The sequence below is a fragment of the Gopherus flavomarginatus genome, chromosome 2 (assembly GCF_025201925.1).
Source record: "Gopherus flavomarginatus isolate rGopFla2 chromosome 2, rGopFla2.mat.asm, whole genome shotgun sequence".
Classification (NCBI taxonomy): Eukaryota; Metazoa; Chordata; order Testudines; family Testudinidae; genus Gopherus; species Gopherus flavomarginatus.
The window spans coordinates 283,331,004-283,349,518 of record NC_066618.1 but is presented as its reverse complement, the minus strand read 5'-3'; the positions used below and the strand labels follow the sequence as shown (position 1 = coordinate 283,349,518).

At 40.1% G+C, this 18,515-nt stretch overlaps 1 protein-coding gene across 1 annotated transcript in view; it reads left to right on the top strand.

The window, feature by feature from the left end:
* Positions 1–18,515, top strand: part of CYRIB (CYFIP related Rac1 interactor B) — a 132,872-nt gene that overhangs the window by 86,759 nt on the left and 27,598 nt on the right. Inside the window, exons 4-5 of the mRNA XM_050941504.1 lie at positions 2,390–2,472; positions 17,382–17,503. Coding sequence (XP_050797461.1) covers positions 2,400–2,472; positions 17,382–17,503 — 195 coding nt within the window. The 5' untranslated portion in view covers positions 2,390–2,399. The remainder of the gene's footprint in view (positions 1–2,389; positions 2,473–17,381; positions 17,504–18,515) is intronic.

Here is an 18,515-nt window from a genome sequence, read left to right as displayed (position 1 = left end):
GAGGGGGCAGTGCTCTCCATGTCCCCAACTCTGCCCATGGGCTCAGGGCTTTAGCTGCACAGGGAGCACCAGGGCTCGGCGCTCCGGGATTCAGCCCCCTGGGGAAGGCACCCAGAGATTGGGACTTCAGCCGCCGGGGGGGGCAACCAGGGATTGGGGCCTCAGCCCCCGGGGAGGGAACCCGGGGTCGAGGCTTCAGCCCCAAGCCACCCAGCTTCAGCCCCATGGGCTTCAGCCCCCTGGGGGGCACAGGGAATTGAGGCTTCAGCCCCGTGGCAGGCGCTGCGGATCGGGGCTTTAGCCGCAGGGCCCCATGGACCCCCCGGTTGAGAACCGCTGCTTTGTAGTACTCAGAGGTCTTTCCATATAGTATCCCATCGCTAGCCATTGGGGATATTTGCTACTAGCAATCGCAGATTATCCACATGCCATTGTAGACAGTCTGATCATAACATCCCCTGTATAAACTGATCAAGCTCAGTCTTGAAGCCAGCTAGGTTTTTTGCCCCCCATTGCTCCCTTTATTGGTCTTGGGTACTATATCTTGCAGAGCTCTTAAAAATAAACTTCATTTGGAGTTTTTAAGATAAGCTGTATTTTGATATGAAGTATATGGCACAAAGGATAGGTAGAATTTTCAAAAGATTATTACTAGCTGTTTGACTTCTCAGGTTCCATATTGCAAAAATATGGATCGACTTTCAAAATCTGAGGTGCATGTGACCTATTTTTGAGGACTTTAGAGAGCTGCTAAAATTGGGCAGCATGTATAAATCTTAGTTATAGGGAGAAATTTTTCTCATTACTGTCCAACAATTTCATAATTGCCTGCCTTTTGTCTGACTTTATTGTAAACGGCTTCTGCGCTGCTTTGTTACCTCTAAATAAGCAAAACACTGTAAATAGAGCTTGTAGAAAACACCTATGTCCTTCCGCTTGTTTTGGATCAATTTCCCCGCACTGCTTCTCACATCATATGATGCATTCTGGGCTACTATCTGATCAGATGGATAGGAGTAGTGGGCCTGTTTCCAGTGTCTTTAGTTGACTTCTTTCCAAATTACACAAATTCCTTATCCTGATTCCAAGCACTATGAGATCCAACGGCTTGCTTATCTTACTGGCCGCTGCTTCAATCGTGTACTCCACAAGTCACTAATAATTCAGAGTGAATGGTCTTGTGCTCTCCTTCTCCAAATAAACATTGCTGCCATGATTAAAGAAATCAAAGCACCTTAATAAAAACACTGGAGTTCTGTGATTTTTATACAAGTGCATTCACTGAATTGCAGATCAATAAACTTCCTTCTTGGCTCCTTCCGTTTGTATCCATAAGTCAAACTATTGATCTGGCCTTAGTTTAACATTTTTATTTTTTAAGTGCTTGAAATCCACATCTCACATTTTTTAGTTTAGTGAAGCTTCTGAAATGGGATAGTTCTGGTAGTAAGTGTTTGCATTTGGGCCTTGTAGCAGTGCATTGTTAAAGCACCCCATTGAGTTTAGGTTGGCTCATGCTCATTGCTGTTCTCCAGATCTTGCCAAAGCATATTTGCAGGCTGGTGGTGGTGAACTATATGTTGGTCTTAGAACTATTGATGTGCACTGAAAATGCCGCCCCTTCATGATGTGCCATTCTGGCATTCCTACTTAAGCATTTAATTATTTCTAAAATTTGCTGGTAATGTTTGAGGTTTCATCATGTGGATTTATGTCTCAACTAGATGAATCTAATGAACCACAATTAATCTTTCTTTCACTCTGTTTTAGCTAATATGCAGCAGAAAAGCATAAGAAGAATCTTTCAGATCTGATTAGCTCATATTTTGGGGGAATAAAGTTTAACTTACTTGGCTTATCAATTTAACTTCAGTTTGGGGGAGAGGGGGAATTGTCCTTTGCTACAGACTACTCCTACCAGATTTCTAGCCAGAATTGCATTTCTTCTGGATTTTAGAGGGAGGAAGAAAATTGTATTTATAATGGACACCATGATTCCACCCAGTCTGTGATATAGTTGTGACCACCCCATGGGACACTGCAAATCACACACTACTCAGCATTAGGCAACAACAATGCTAGAATTAGTCCTTGCTCTTCCATAGTTGGATACAAATATTTGTCATAATTTGGATACAGATAATGGCAGAATTTTAGTGGTTTTTTTGTATAATTGCCACCTTGTTTTTCATTAACCACTTCTTTCTGAGACTGGATAGGTGAAATGGCACTTGCCGAAAGTGCGTGTTATCCCTGTCCAAGCCACAAGTTGGTGTATCAGCACATGTGTGAAACCACAAAGGAGCCAGACATCAATGGACCCCATTCCTCTGCTTAAAAAAAGGAAACAATTACTGGAACTAAACAATGTTGCCATTTTTATTTTTAGGTTTGCTGGCATGGGTAATCTCATTAAAGTGCTAACCAGGGACATAGACCACAATGCAGCACATTTTTTCTTGGATTTTGAAAGTAAGTCGTTCAGCCCTTCACAGCTGGTGCATTTAAAATGGTAACAGTAGGATTGCGTGTGCTCTCCACCACAGTGAAGGCGAAGGGAACATCAGTTGCAAAAAGCACAGTCTGAGAAAGGGTTGCATGTTTTGTTTTGTTTTTTCAGTAGAGCCAAGCCACCATCATGCTACTGTGTAATTCTTGATTTTCATGTGCTTAATCATTTTGAGTCTCTCTGGTCAGTGATGTCCTTTCATCTGCCTGCAAATCAACTAGCCATACAATGAAAAATTATCAGTGTGCCTTAGTGAAATGTACAGACTTGTATGAAGGAACAGTAAAATCCCTGTCTGATTCCAACTTGTTCATTCATAGCAGAGCTAGTATTGTTTTTACCCAGGATTTAAAGTCATGAATGGAAGTGAATTTGGGAGTCGCACCTGTTAATTTTCAGATGCATTGCCTAAAGATCACAGGATCTCTAGGATCACATATGGTACTGTGTTGTTTTTTGTACACATTAAACTGAAGTGAAAAAAGTGTCCGGATGCAGCTTTCTGTGATGTTTCTCCTTTGACAAAATTGTAAAGGGAAAAAAATAAAGCTCTCCACCCCTCCACATCATCAAATACAGTCTGAGTCAACATTAACATAGTAGCCATGCTGCATATAGGATACTTATCTTTGAAGGCACAGACACTTGCTCAGGACACTGGCTCAGTGAGATGGAATTTATTCACTTATAAGGCCTTCAGTTGGAGCTCTTCTTCTTTCTCACAGGAGAGACTATGAAGATGTGGGTGACACATGTCTGTCACTTTTTACAGGAAATCCACATCCTTGGAGGTGGGGATCACACTCCACCAGCATGCACCATAGCAGGAGCCTGAAGGATGATTTTATGTCCGATGGAACTGTTTGGACTTTTCCCCCACCACCACCACCTTCATTCTACTATATTTGGGCTGTTCCTTCTTATAAAGGGATATTCTCTTTTCTCTCATTCTTGTCTCGACAGGTACCTTAACATGGGGAACCTTCTTAAAGTTTTGACATGCACAGACCTTGAGCAGGGGCCAAATTTTTTCCTTGATTTTGAAAGTGAGAAGATGATTTTATATATCTATTTCTCTTTGCCTGCAGTAGACTGCATTTATGTCTCATTCTAAACGTATGTCTTCACTTTGCCATCCTTCTAACTACTTTGCATGGCTGAGTTATGAATACTTTTGTGAACAGTTGGAAAGTAAAATAATTGTCCATATCCCATTATATTTATATTAACAAAGGTAAGCTTGTATTTAAAAAAAAAAAAAGCCAGAAGTGAGTTTGTATTAGGTAACGCTTTTGATATTACATTGTCTATAGGGATCTGATATGCTTTTGTGCCTTTTCCAGACATTAATACAGTTTAAAGAAAATATCTGCCCCTTATGTTATGCCTTGTAAATTTGAGACTTCACTAATTGCAAAACAGCTGAAGAGCCTGCACATATAATGGTCCATTCATCCCTTTAAAAAAAACCCCAAACCCTTTAAGTACATAGAGGTAAATAATCCTCTCAAAATGTCATAACTTAAAAAGAATTGTAGAATGACTTGCCAAAACTTGCTTACAGATTCCAGAACTAGAATACTAATGTGAATCCTCTCTTCCACGCTATACCAATATACACTGAAACAATCATTGGTATGCTAACCACGCTAACCAGTTCACAAAAGCCATTCATAACTCTCTAACAGCAGCATGTAAAAGGTACATTACATGTGAACCTAACTTGACTAGGCACAGAAGTGCTTCCTGCAGTTCACCAAAAAAAAAACAAAACCCCAAATCCACATGCAGAACTTCAGTAATTTTTAGCAAGGAAAAAAATCTCCTTTCCTAATCAGTGCCAAATGTCCTGAAAGGTTCACATATCTTTTGATTATTTCTGCTTTTTGTTTGTTTCACATTGCATGGTGTAATATGGGCTAAGAATGGCAGGTAAGTGTTATTGGCTGCTACTGTGCATGTTTAACTGCTTTGCTTTTGGCTATATTTAACTTACCAGGTGTGCACCAAAGCACATGAAAAAAGCAAACTAATGCTATTAATCTGGGGGAAAAGAAGGTTACCCTTTTAGTAAAATATAATCAATAATATGTAAGTGAAATATTGAGAGCAAATATTGATATAGAGCAAATATGAAGTGCACTCTGCATTCTTTTAAATTTCTCCTTTTTGGCCAAACAGTGCCATCTTGGTTGTATTGGTTTTAATGTGAAAAAACTAGTTTAAAAAGTTAAATTTAATCTTTGAAACAGTAGAAGAATAATTAAATCTAAACTTGTCTTTCCTTTATTGTTGAAGTGTACAAGTATTGACTTTCCTGCATATATTTACATTCCTTGCAATATGTTGGCATAGTTCCCTATTATGTATAATTTCTTTGGTTTACTGTTTTTTAAATTATTTAATATTATTAATATACTTGTAGTCTCAGGACAATAATATATTAACTGTGGGAGCTTTTGAGTTGTGTATCAGAATGTTGGAATAAGGATGCACTCCACGTGCTCTATGCTATTTAATAGCACTTCATCAAATTACTTTAGTGGTAAGAATCATACATCCAGCAAACTTAAAATGTGATTTAAAAACTTAGCACAGCTTTTTAATGTTTTGACCTTTTAAAATGATCAGTTCTATTGCAAAGTGCATGTTTTCAGCATGAAAAAGGGTAATTGGCATGGGGATAAGCAGGTTGCTGACACAAAGTGTTTACATATGCAATCAAATGAAGCAGCTTATATTATGGCTGAATTTTAGGTCATGTATTTTGTTCATTTTGAACTTGCATTTGGTTCTGCTGCTGTACTTTGTGTCCATGCCTCTCTCTATTCTCTCTGTTCTGTTTCAGATGGCTTGCATTTACAGAATCTTGGCTTTGATACAGTCAAGATCTTATACTTCAAGACTTGGCACTTGATCTTTTGATAAACGTAATGTTGCGTTTTATGTGGGCAAGTGAGGCACTTTATATTGAATACAAATTTGCTAGCTACTATGTTTGTTTGGCCCATCAGTGTTACAAAACAAGCTACTTTTGTGTCATGGTGCCGTATAATTCCGGCCTATAAACACACTTCACAATGACCTCTTGAAAAGGTTAGTTGTTAAATACACTCATATTATCAGAGAATGCAGTACACAGCACAAAGTTAATCTCCATAAAGTTTTCTAAGGATATATACTGAAACTGAAAGATGTGGTATGGATTTGTATGCCAGTCTCAAACTTCCAGACTTACTTTTGTTTGGTGCTAGATTTCACTGATAGCAATCTCCCTGGCTTTCAGAGAGAGAATATCAAGAAAGTTGGTATGATGGGCTGTTGGCTTTCCCTTTAGATATTGTCAGTGTGTTGCAACACTGGTGGTTTTAAACTCAGCATTGTTGTAATATTCCTTAAATATCTGAAAACCAACAGTGGCCTTTTCTTTTCTACTTATGTCTGTGACTAGGGTGAACAGATTTCCCAATTTCATAGGAATAGTCCCGCTATTTAGGGCTTTGTCTTATATAGGCTCCTATTACCTCCCACCCTCGTCACGATTTTTCATACTTGCTTTCAGGTCACCCTACTGTGCACCAACATTATAAGACCATCAGTGTAAGGGGCAGAGGTATAGTGGGGACAGTATGGTGTGGTTATTTGTGAAAGTACATACAGGAGCCACTGGAACAAGGCAGTAGAGGGTGATGACAGTGCACCTTCTAGGTTGGTGTAATTGCTCAAAAAGAGCAAATGTTGTTTAGTAATCAACAAGTAAAGATGAAAAACAAATAGAATCCAGAGTCCTCAATCTTGATGTAAAGACTTCACATTACAGAGAATCCTCCATTTACTCTATTTAAAGCCAGAAAGTGACCTATGGCCCATGCTGCAGAGGAAGGAACCCGCACGCACAAGGGTTTCTGCCAGTATGACCTGGGGGGAAATTCCTTTCTGACCCTCAAATATGGTGTTCAGTTAGACCCTGAGCCTGTGGGTGAGAAACACCAGCCAAACACCTGGAAAAGAGCTCCCTATGGTGACTCAGAGCTCTCCCTATCTAGTGTCCCATCTGCAACCAATGGAGATATTTGCTAATAGCAGTTGTGGATGGGCAATATGCCATTGAGCAATCTTATCATACCATTCCTTCCATAAACTGATCAAGCTCAAACTTGAAACCAGTTAGATTTTTTGCCCCCACTTCTCTGATGGTTACAAACCTTCATCTAATTTCAAGCTTAAACTCATTGACAGTCAGTTTATATGCATTTGTTCTTGTGCCACCATTGGCCCTTAACTTAAATAACTCCTCTCCCTCCCTGGTGTTTATTGCTCCCCTCAGCCTTTCTTTTGTTAGTTTAAACAAGCCAAGCTCCTTCAGACTCCTCTAGCAAAATAGGTTCTCCATTCCTCTGGTCATCTTAGTGGCCTCTCTCTGCACCTGTTCCATTTTGAATTCATCCTTCTTAAAAATGAGAGACCAGAATTGCATGCGGTATTCCAGAGGAAGTCTCACCGATGCCTTGTATAATGGTAATAACACTTTCCTATCTCTACAAAAAATACTTCATCTGCTACGTCCTATGATTTCATTAGCCTTTTCCATGGCCACATCACATTGGCAGTTCATTGTAATCCTATAATCAACCAATAAACCTATGTCTTTGCCCTTCCCTGTCACTTCCAACTGATCCATTCCTAGCTTATAGCAACAACTCTTGTTGTTAGTCCATAAGTGCATGACCTTGCACTTTGCACTACTAGATTTCATTCCATTTCTATTACTCCTGTTTTCCAGGTCATCCAAATCTTCCTGTATGATATTCCAGACCTCCTCCATATTGGCAGTCCCTCCCAACTTTGTGTCATCCGCAGATTTCATTAGCACACTCCCCTTTTTGTGCCAAGATCATTAATGAATAAGATTGGTCCAAGGATGGATCCCTGAGGGAACTCCACTAGTAATTTCACTTCAGCCTGACAGTTTTCTTTTCAGTATGGCCTGTTGTAATCTTCCCTTTAACCAGTTCTCACATTAATCCCTATCTTCTCCAAATCAACTAATTTCATGTGGAACTGTATCAAATGATTTACTGAAAATCAGCTCGATTAGATCTACTGCATTTCCTTTGTCTAGAAAATTGGTTATCTTCTCAAAGAATGAAATCAGGTTGGTCTGGCATGATCTACCTTCTGTAAAACCATGTTCTTTTTATCCCAGTTACCATTTACCTCTATATTTTTAACTACTCTCTCTTTCAGAATTTCTTCTAAGACTTTGCATAAAATGTAGGTCAAATTAAGGGGCTTGTAGTTTCCTGGATAACTGTTCTTTTCCTTTTTAAAATATAGGTATTTTATTTGCAGTTCTCTAATCAGAAGGTATGACACCGGGGTCCTGGATTAATTAAAAATCCTTCCTGTTGGGATTGCAATTTCATGTGCCAGTTCCTTTAATATTCTTGGATGGACATTATTCAGGTCTCCCAATTTGGTCCCATTAACCTGTTTGAATTCAGCTTCCACACAGGATGTGGTAACTTCTACTTCCATATCCTTGTGCCCAATAGTCACCCTCCCACTGTCCTCAAGCACCTCATTATTCTTATTAAAAATGGAGGCAACATATTCATTCACGTGTTGGGTCGTGTCTACATTATTTTTGATCTTCACCTCGTCCTCAGTGGTTAGTGTTCCCACTCCTCCTTTCCTTGTTTTCTTTTTGTGTGTATTGCTAAAGAACCTTTTACTGTTCGTTTTAATTTCCTACACAAGGTCAAGCTCTGCTTGGCTTTTGTCAGTTCTCACTTTCCCTACATTTTCTGACCTCCAAGAGATTCTTGCTGATCCATCCCTTCTTCCATTCTTGTAAACTTTCTGCTTTCTTTTAATAACCTATTTAAGGTGTTTGTTCATCCAGTTAGGTCTTCAACCTTTCCCTACAATTTTTTCCACTTGCTTGGGATGCAGTCTTCAGATAGTTTTTGCAACTTTGATTTAAAGTAATTTCAAGCCTTCTCCACAGTCAGATCCTTGAGTTCTGCAGTCCAGTCCACTTCCCTTAATTTTTTTTTGAAGTTTCCCCTTTTCGAAATCAAGGACCCTAGTTGAAGACCTATTTTTGTTTATCCTTCTGTTTAATTTAAACTGAATTAACTCTTGATCACTTGAACTAAGGCTATGACTAAACTACAGAGCTTACAGCAGTGCAGTTGCACCTGTGCAGCTGCACCACTGTAGCGCTGCTAGTGCAGACACTCTAAACTGATGGGAGAGAGGTCGCCTGTCGACTTAATTACTCCAGTCCCCGCGAGTGGCAGTAGGAGAAGCTCTGCAACCAACATAGCGCTGTACACACCGATGCTTAGGTCAGTGTAATTTACATCGCTCAGAGAGGTGGCTTATTCATACCCCTGAGTGACGTACATTATACCACAATATGTGGTACTATGCACATAGCTTTTGATTGTCTTCTACAAGCAGTTTTTTTTCAAGTGCTTCTCATGTTGATTCCATTCTAGTTGTGCATGCTCCCACGTGCGTGGTTGTCGGAGATTTTTGCCTTAGAAGTATCCATAGTGTCAGCCGTGGCGCCCCCTTGAGTGCCGTGCTCATGCACCGGTATATCAGGCACCGCCGACCCTATGCTTTCTCAGTTCCTTCTTACCTCCCGTGGTGGTTAGTCAGAAAACCTTTCCTTGCATTGCAAGGGCTAGCAGTTTTTCATCTACTGACTTTAAGCCTTAGGGCCTTATAAATAGTTTGTTTGTAGTTAGTATGAAGTAGTTGTTAAGTGTAGGTAGCAGTTAGTGTCCCAGCAGAGACTTCGCCCCAGGTGGGGCATGCCTCCGTCACCTGGGTTTAAGCCCTGAGTGGACTGCAACAGACCTATGCCTGGAAGTGACCCCCATGGCAGCTGCCTCAAGTGCTTAGGGGAATCACATGTTAGAGATAAATGCTGAATTTGTAAAAACTTCTGGCCCTACACACTAAGGAGCGAGCTATTCGGCTACGGGCTCTTCTCAGGGAGTCTGCCCTGCATCCAGCCTCCATGCAGCCTTGCCAGGATTCACCAAGTACCTCGGTCTCCATGTGCAGTGCACCCCTGGCACCATTTCCCATTGCTTGTGTCCAAAAATACCAAAAAGCATGGCTCCCTGGCACTGGGCAACAAGGGCCATGGATCATCGGGCAAGGGGAAAGTGCAGAACTGCACTGTGGACTTCTTCGTCTCCCACCAGAACAGGAAATGCCACGTATTCTGTTCACTCCAAGGGATGGACAAGGGTTCCCTGTCAGATGCTTTCCTACTTCTGTGGCTGGGAACCCTGATGTACACCTTCCAGCCAGTGCTGTTGACCCCACAGAGTCCTTGTGAAGATCAAACAGGACAGGGTGAGAGTTATCCTGATAGCCCCCGAGTGGCCTTGCCAATACTGGTTCAGCAGCCTAGCTACTGCAGCTCCCTCTCAAGCTGTACCTACTGTCTCAGAACCATGGCAGTCTCCTGCATCCAAACCTGGAGGTGTTGCACTTGACAGCGGCGGCTGCATGACTAAATGTGGAAGAGCGGGAATGCTCGACCTGGGTGCAACAGTTCTTATTGGGTAGCATAAAGCCCTCCTCCAGAGCGACCTACTGGGTTAAGTGGAAAAGATTGATGTGCTGGGCCTCGGATCGGCACATCCGGGCATCTCAGGCCTCGCTGCAGGTGATTCCAGACTATCTTCTGCACCTCAAACTTCAGGGCTTGTCCCTGTCATCAGTCAGCGTCCACCTAGCTGCTATTTTGTCTTTCCACCCTCCATTCCAAGCCAGGTCAGTCTTTGCTCATGACATGAAGGCCCAATTCTTGAAAGGTCTGGAGCATCTTTACCCCCACATCCCGGATCCTGTCCATCCCTGGGGTTTGAATTTCATGCTGTCGAGGCTCATGGAGCTTCCCTTCGAACCTCTGGCCTGCTGCTCTCTTCTCCTTCTATCCTGGAAGTTTGCGTTCCTGGTGGCAGTTATGTCCGACCCCAGAGTGTCTGAGTTCAGAGCACTTAAGTTAGAACCACCCTATATGGTATCCTACAAAGGTAAGTTCCAGCTGTGACTGCACCTGATGTTCCTGCCCAAGGTAGTTTCCCAGTTTCATACCAGCCAGGACATTTTCTTACCAGTCTTCTTTCTGAAGTCCCATAAATTTGAAGAGAAGCGCAGGTTACATGCCCTGGATGTCCAGAGAGCACTGGCCATCTGTATCATAGGACACGGTTGTTCCGTAAGTCAACACAGCTGTTCATGGCAGATAGAAAGAAAGGTTGCCTTTTGTCTGCTCAAAGATTTCATCCTGGATCACACCCTGCGTCCGATACTGCTATGAGCTAGTGAGTATGCCTCCACCGGCAGTAGTTAAAGCACATTCGACTAGAGCTCAAGCATCATCTGCAGCCGCCTTCACCCAGGTGCTGATCCAGGAGATCTGTAGAGTGGCTACCTGGTCGTTTGTCCACATGTTTACATTCCATTATGTGCTGACCCAGGAGGCCCGGGATAATGCTGACTTCAGCAGGGCAGTGCTGTTTGTGAGTCACCTGGAATGGAATTGACATGTGCAAGCACTTGAAGAAGAAAAAATGGTTACCTACCTTTCATAACTGTTGTTCTTTGAGCTATGTTGCTCATGTCCATTCTATTACCTACCCTCCTGCCCGTCTATCGGATTTGCCAGCAAGAAGGAACTGAGAGGGTGTGGGTTCAGCGCTGCCTGATATACCAGCGCATGAGCACAGCACTCAAAGAGGCACCACTGCCAACCCTATGGATACTGCTAAGGCAAAAAATCTCCGACGCCCGCACATGTGGGCACACGTACACCTAGAATGAAATGGTCATGAGCAGGACATTTCGAAGAACAACAGTTACGAAAAGCAGGAAACTGTTTTTTCTGTGAGTTCCTCAATATTTACCAATACTAAATCAAAAATGGCTTCTCCACTTGTTGGTTCATGACTATTCAGTGAAGAAATCTGTCAGCCATCACATCCAGGAATATCTGGTTTCTAACATTATTAGTAACATTTGTCCTCCAATCTATATCTGGGAAATTAAAGTCTCTCATAATCACACAATTCCCAGTACACTTCTATCTCGATATAACATGACCCAATATAACACAAATTCGGATATACAGCGGTAAAGCAGCACTTGGAGGGGGCTGCGCTCTCCAGCGGATCAAAGCAAGTTCGATATAACGCAGTTTCACCTGTAACATGGTAAGATTTTTTTACTCCTGAGGACAGCGTTATATCAGGGTAGAGGTGTAGTATTTATTTCGTTAAAAATATTAAAGAGGACTCTATCCATATCCAAATTGGATCTTGGGGGAGTCTGTAGCAGACCCCAAGCACTATTCTACCAGAGTCTTTGTTACCTTTCTTTCCCAAAGTGATTTTGACCCAAACAAATTCCATTTTTTCCATTCCATCACTTCTGATTCCATTAGTCTACCTCATCATTAATACACAATGCTACTCAACCTCCTTTCCCTTTATTTCGGTCTTTCTTGAACAGCATATATCTTTCAATGCCTGTTTTCCAGTCATGATTATTATCCCATCATGTTTCCATTTTCCCTATAATATCTGGTTTCACTTCCTGCACCAGTAATTCAGATTTCCTCCATTTTGTTACCTGTGTTCATTGCATTGGTGTACAGACATCTTAGTTGTTTCTGCTCGGCCTTACCCAGATTCCTTGCCCAACTAGCTACAGCCTACCTGACTGTTATTTTCATTGGTATTGACAGTTTCCTCTTGTTGCCCATTTTCCTACCCTTTGTCGTTCCTTTCTCCATCTTTTACTTAATTTTCCTACCATTCAGTATTAGCATCACGTGTGGAGATTACATGAGTATCTCCCAACTGTCTCCCCCAAATTCCTAGTTGAAAGCTTTTTTTAATCAGTTGTCCCAATGTCTATCCCAGAAGTTATTTCCCTTCCTGTTCAGGTGGAGTTCATCCCATAAGAACAGTTCTCTGTCTGTGAATGCCTCCCAGTGGTTGAATGTCCCAAAACCCTCCTTACAGCACAATTGGCTAAGCCATTTGTTGATAACCATAATCTTGTCTCACCTCTCTCTCTTTCTAGGGACAGGTAGAATCCCACTGTAGATCACCTGAGCCTCCATTTCTTTAAGTGTCTTCCCCAGCCTGGCACGGATTTTTGCTGAGACGCATCAAGGAAGACTAGCAGTATCATTTGTTCTGACATGAAGGACAATCAGTGGATTCTTTCCCACTTCCATTAGGATCTTCTTTAGCCTCAGGACCACATCCTGTATCTTAGCTCTTGGCAGACAATACACCGTTCTGTTCTTGAGATCAGCTCTGGTTACAGGCCTATCTGTTCCTCTTCTTATGAGGGAGTCCCCAGTTAGTAGACCTGCCCCTTCCTCGTATGGGTGCAATTCTCCAGCCTTCTCCCTTCTCTTTTGTTTCTAGCAGCAAGTCTTCTTGTCTTCTTTTCTCACTTGCAGTCTTTTGTGCATCATCCTCTTTCTTTCTGGGACTCTGAATTCTGGCTGTCTCCATTGTCTTTCCCTCTTATTGTAGGATTAGCTTCTCTTCTCTTCTTCCTTGCTCTCTCATCTTGTTATTGCCTGTCTCCATTTTATTTTCCAACTCAGTAAGGTATTCCTCATATCTATTTCTACTTCGCTAGCCAATCTTTTCCTCTGCCTTGTTCTCATAGTCATGTGCTTTCATTGGCCACTTTCCTCATCCAGCAGTCTACCTCACAGTGCTCTGGTCCAGCATCCATCTCAGTCTTGAGGTTTCCCTTCAGCCTCCTCTCTCCTTCCCTCCATCATCCACTCCATTCCCCTTCAAAACTGAATCATAGTTTCTAGCTGTGTCTCCAAACCTCAGATCTTCAGGTGGCACTTTATACAAGCAAAACAGCTTCCAGAGATCCACTCCAGAATAATGTAAATCCCATGGCTTCCACATCCACTCATCTTAATTGTTTCTTCCATTCTTTGGGTCACTAGCACTGCTGTGTCTATAGCAGTCATAGCTTTCCTTCCTAAGCTCCTGTCAAGAAGAATAGGAACCCTTCCCCCCTCCATCTCTCTCTCTCTTTCTCTCCCCTACAAACTCCTACTCAACCTCCAGTTTTTATAGCTCTTTCCTGTCTCCTTTGATGCTGCTTCTGGGGAGAATATTTCACAGTGCAATAAAAGTTGCCATTAGGGAAGTATTTACTGATATGCAGCGTAAATTATTTGGTGCTCAATTTCGTTGTTGAAACTATCCTAGATAATCCTTGTCCCTCTTAACTTAGATTCACTTCTGGCACTACAATGGGCACCCACATCCCCCATACTTGATAAACTGTCTGTCATACTCTTATGTACTGTCCTTCAACCACTATTCAGCCCATGTGACTGCGCTCATATTCTTACTAGTTTTATTACTTCAGTGCAATACTGTATAGCTTTTCTGAATTCCTAGATATATATTGAATCTAGTGCATTCCAAAACTAATTAAATTTTAAAATTCATTGAAGGTTAGCTCTAAAAGGACTCATCAGTTGCTTGAAACAGCTGAGTCAATCTTTCTAGCTTCTAATTTAGAAATATAAATTCATAGATTTCAAGGCCAGAAGTGACCATTGTGATCATCTAGTCTGACCTCCTGTATAGCACAGGCCATAGAACTTCCCCAGAATAAGTCTGGAGCATATCTTTTAGAAAAGCATCCAATATTTATTTTAAAATTCTGAGTAATGGAGAATCCACCACAACCATCGGTAAAATGTTTCAATAGTTAATTACTCTCATCTTAAATTCACACCTTATTTCCAGTCTAAATTTGTTTAGTTTCAACTTCCTGCCATTGGGTTGTGTTATACCTTTCTCTGCTAGATCGAAGAACCCATTATTAAATATTTGTTCCCTGTGTAAGTACTTGTAAACTGTAATCGAGTCACCCCTGAACCTTCTCTCAGTTAGACTAAAAGAGCTTAATCTGTTTAGTTTATCACAGTATGGCGTGTTTTCTAATACTTTAATCATTCTCATGGCCCTTCTCTGAGTCCCCTCTAACTTTATTAACATCCTTCTTGAAATATGGGCACCATACCTGCACACAGTATTCCGGCAGTGGTCACACCAGTGCCAATATAGAGGTAAAATAATCTCTCTACTACTGAAGTTTCCCCTATTTGTGCATCCCAGGACTGCATAGGTAACAGAAAGTATAAGGTGAAGTTAGCCTGTTTACCTGAAAGATCTAAGGTTGTAATTTCCCCCAGAAAAAAATTGACAGCCTCAACTATTTAAACATTGCAGAGAGCTTTTGGAGTTTTTGCTGTCATCAGGTGTTACAAGGGAATGTAGAATCCTGGTCTTGTTATATAAGCAAGAGTGGGAGCTCTTTCAGCTTTGCTTTAAAATGAATAATTGTATCAACTCCTCATCCTGTTCTGGGTGCATGACATAGATAAATTCAACCAGTCATTAAATGATTGTCTTTAAAATGAACTATGGCATAAAAATCCTTCCTCCTCCTCCTCATTCACTGCCCTAACCATCCTGAGGGAATGAGCTCCATAGCCGGAGACCCTTAACTGAAACAGCCCTATTTCCAATCCCCAGAGATGAATATCTAGGTGGTGTCACCTCAGATGACTTCAGAAATGAAGAGCATAATCTACCCTAATGCATCAGTTCAGCATATCCATTCTGTGTAAAATTTATGACATTGGCTTGTATCTTCACAAATCCTTCTACTACTCTCTCAGTGTCTAGAAGGAGCACCTTTTATAAGGAGAGTGAAGCAAAGAAGAGTAATGAAAAAGCTTTAAGGTTATAGGAGATGTATTCAGTAGAAGAGAACCAAAGTGGCAAGTCTTGATTGAATTATTTAACAATGCAAATACTCTGGAACGCTACAGAGCTTTATATTCGACTGTACTGTCCTATAGTATTTCATGTACTATAGCATTTCATGTTTGTACATGAACTGTTAATAGTAAACTGCTGCTTACCTGTCTGCTATTTTCCCCCATTTTCTATCTTCATTTCTTACAGCAGTCTTCAGCAGCTTTCGAAATTATAAATCTGACTTTTCTATGACAATCTCAAAAATGTTGGCCAGTTATTTCTGTAGTCAAGGCCTAATCAATGTGGTGCTATTTTTTCCTTTTTAAAAAGGGAGCAGCAAGCTTCCTTGTGTTCAGACACTTCTTAATATTGAAATGTTAAGTATTAATAAGCTGTTGCAAGGTCTGCTTAGGTGCACTTGCTAACAATGCCCCATCTTTATACACTTAACATAGATGTCCTATTTTTGTGGTTTAACAAAACTGAATGTACCAAAATCAGATAGACAATGTGTGTGTAACTTTTTTGTTCCATCCTGATCCATTCATTATAACTGTTTTCCACAATGTGTAAAATTAACGGATGTGCGCTCCCGTTGATGAATGTGCGCAACTTCCATCAGCGTTCTTGGAGAGAAGACCCTTTACACTAATTTACCTTTAATGTGGAATTGATTACTTATATTAAACTTTTACAGTCCTTGCTGCACCTAAAGCATGAAATATAAGCATTAGTGGTCAATTGTTTGCAGATAATCCTTATTAGAAAAATAATTTTTATTTGGTCAGTATAATTATCTGGATTTTGTACTTCGAAAATTTTAGATTAATTTACCTTTGAAAGTTTATTTCCTAACTCATTTTGCCAGTGTAGCTAGCTAAGAAATAGTGTCAGTGTTGAAGTTGCAGAGTTCAGAAATAATGACCAGTTTCATTGGTCTGAATAGCTTTTCTTTCTGACACCATAATTGCCAGTTAGGGATATAAAGGGATCCAAAATTGTATTCTTTTATAACTTTTTTTCTCACAATCTGATGTCACCTCAGATAAGTAATTTATGAAATAAAACATTTGAATTAAGGATGATACTCCTAAATATTTAAAATAAATAAATAAAACAAAACTTGTTAGACCACAAAAATGTTACGACATTTCTTAAAACATACATTGTTTTTATGAATTAATTTTATGTTTATTAGTCAAATGTAGCATTACTTAAATGATATCCAGAGTTGGAGAATGTCTTATATTTGAAAGAAATAGATTTAATTATTCTATTATGTAGGATAACAATATATCCCAGTTATAGACAGTATACAGGAGAGTCTGCATAGGTGGCTTTAACAATTTGTTGCATCTGTCTTTTGACACAATTACAATGGATCTTCTCATGACCAATTAGATTACTGGCCCTTAATTGGCATTTATATTTTAATATATTCAGAACTGAGAATGGACACAGGGCTAGAAAGAATACACAAAAATACAGTTCCTTCTCCCAAAAACTTAAAATATATAAAAGCGTGCAATTTTTTTAAAATTAAAGTGGATAAGACTACCTTGTTTTATAACATTTTTAGTGTATCCTTAATCAGTGTGTCTTTCCATAACTTACCTGTGGCTCTTCCACTGAGTTCCTACTGCATCCTAAAGGTGAAAATAAATCATAGTATGGTTTGATAAATAAAAATATATTAAAACCTGTAAATTTTAATAAAAAAACCCTTAAAATAGTAACTAACCATGGTTAATAATGTGTGGTAATCTGGAAGGTTTTAACATCCCTGCTGCCTGTAGACCTCATACACGAAAAGTTCCAAATCCAAACAATGATGGGGGAATATACATGACTGTAGTTATCTTTGTAAAGTTTCTCAGAGATATAGTGGTATCTTTATGCAATAAATGGAGTAATAGTTAAACAAGAATTCATTAGGAACTTTGTCCTATAGATCATGATAGACTTCTTAAAAACTCATGCAGTTAAATTATTTAATATGCTCTCCTACTGTTTAGATGCCCAGCCTACAGAATCTGAAAAGGAAATTTATAATCAGGTGAATGTAGTGCTAAAGGATGCAGAAGGAATCCTGGAAGACTTGCAGTCATACAGAGGAGCTGGCCACGAAATACGAGAGGTAAAGCATTGTTAGATATTTTGTGATCAAACACACAATTCTATAGAGTGTTATTGGTGTATATAACCTGGAACAGATAGATAAGAGCTGATTTTCAGCTTCTCTGGCAGGAACTATTGTATTAATAATCTGAAATGAAAATATTACTACTTTGAAGTATGGTTCTACTCTAAAATGTGATTTTAAAAATGATCACTGGCTACCATATTTGTCTTCAGTAAATTTTATATTAAATGCACATAGCTGAGTAATAAAAAGATGTTTCCTCAAAAGCTTTTATCTTAACAGGATTCTTGCTGCTGGATCTTGGGTCACTAACCTGAGACAGAAATCTGCTTTCTGAGTGTATTCATTAACATTTGGTGACTTGACTGACTGAAACAACTTTTTTATTCTTATTTACCACTGCAAGCTAACGCAGTTCTTTGGAGACTATAGAAGATTTTCTGACCACACATGTAAGGGTTGTTAACTAAGATGAAATTGCAGAATCTTATAATAATGCATGAGCCAGAAAGAACATAACTTGCCCTTCAGATTCATAGGTAAGTTTGCAGGACTGGCAGTTGGAGTCATCTTTTTGCTCGCTAAGAAAAATTGCTGTGCAAATCTTGAGAGTCAAGAAATGCCCCTATAATACATTTTAATAGTCTTATCTGAACTTGAATCAGATTTGGGGTAGTGGTTTCCCTCTCTAATAGCTTGTTCCAGTTGTTCTTTGCGTCCAATAAAACGGTGGAGCAGGCAGTACTCACATTCCTAGAGAATTCATAGTTCTCAGCTCAATGCACCATGCCTCAAAAGTATATGAAGTCCTATTGTTGTCCTCAGCCAAGCCGATATGACAACTATTCTGCAGAGGTAACCCTACTGCAAGTGAAAATTGCCTAGACCTGTTAACTAATTTTATGTACACATCACAATCAGTGGAGTTTAAAAGGCACCGCACAGTATTTCTCTGGTCTGCACTTAAGTCCAACTTATTTAAAAGAAAAATAGACTTGAAAAAAGT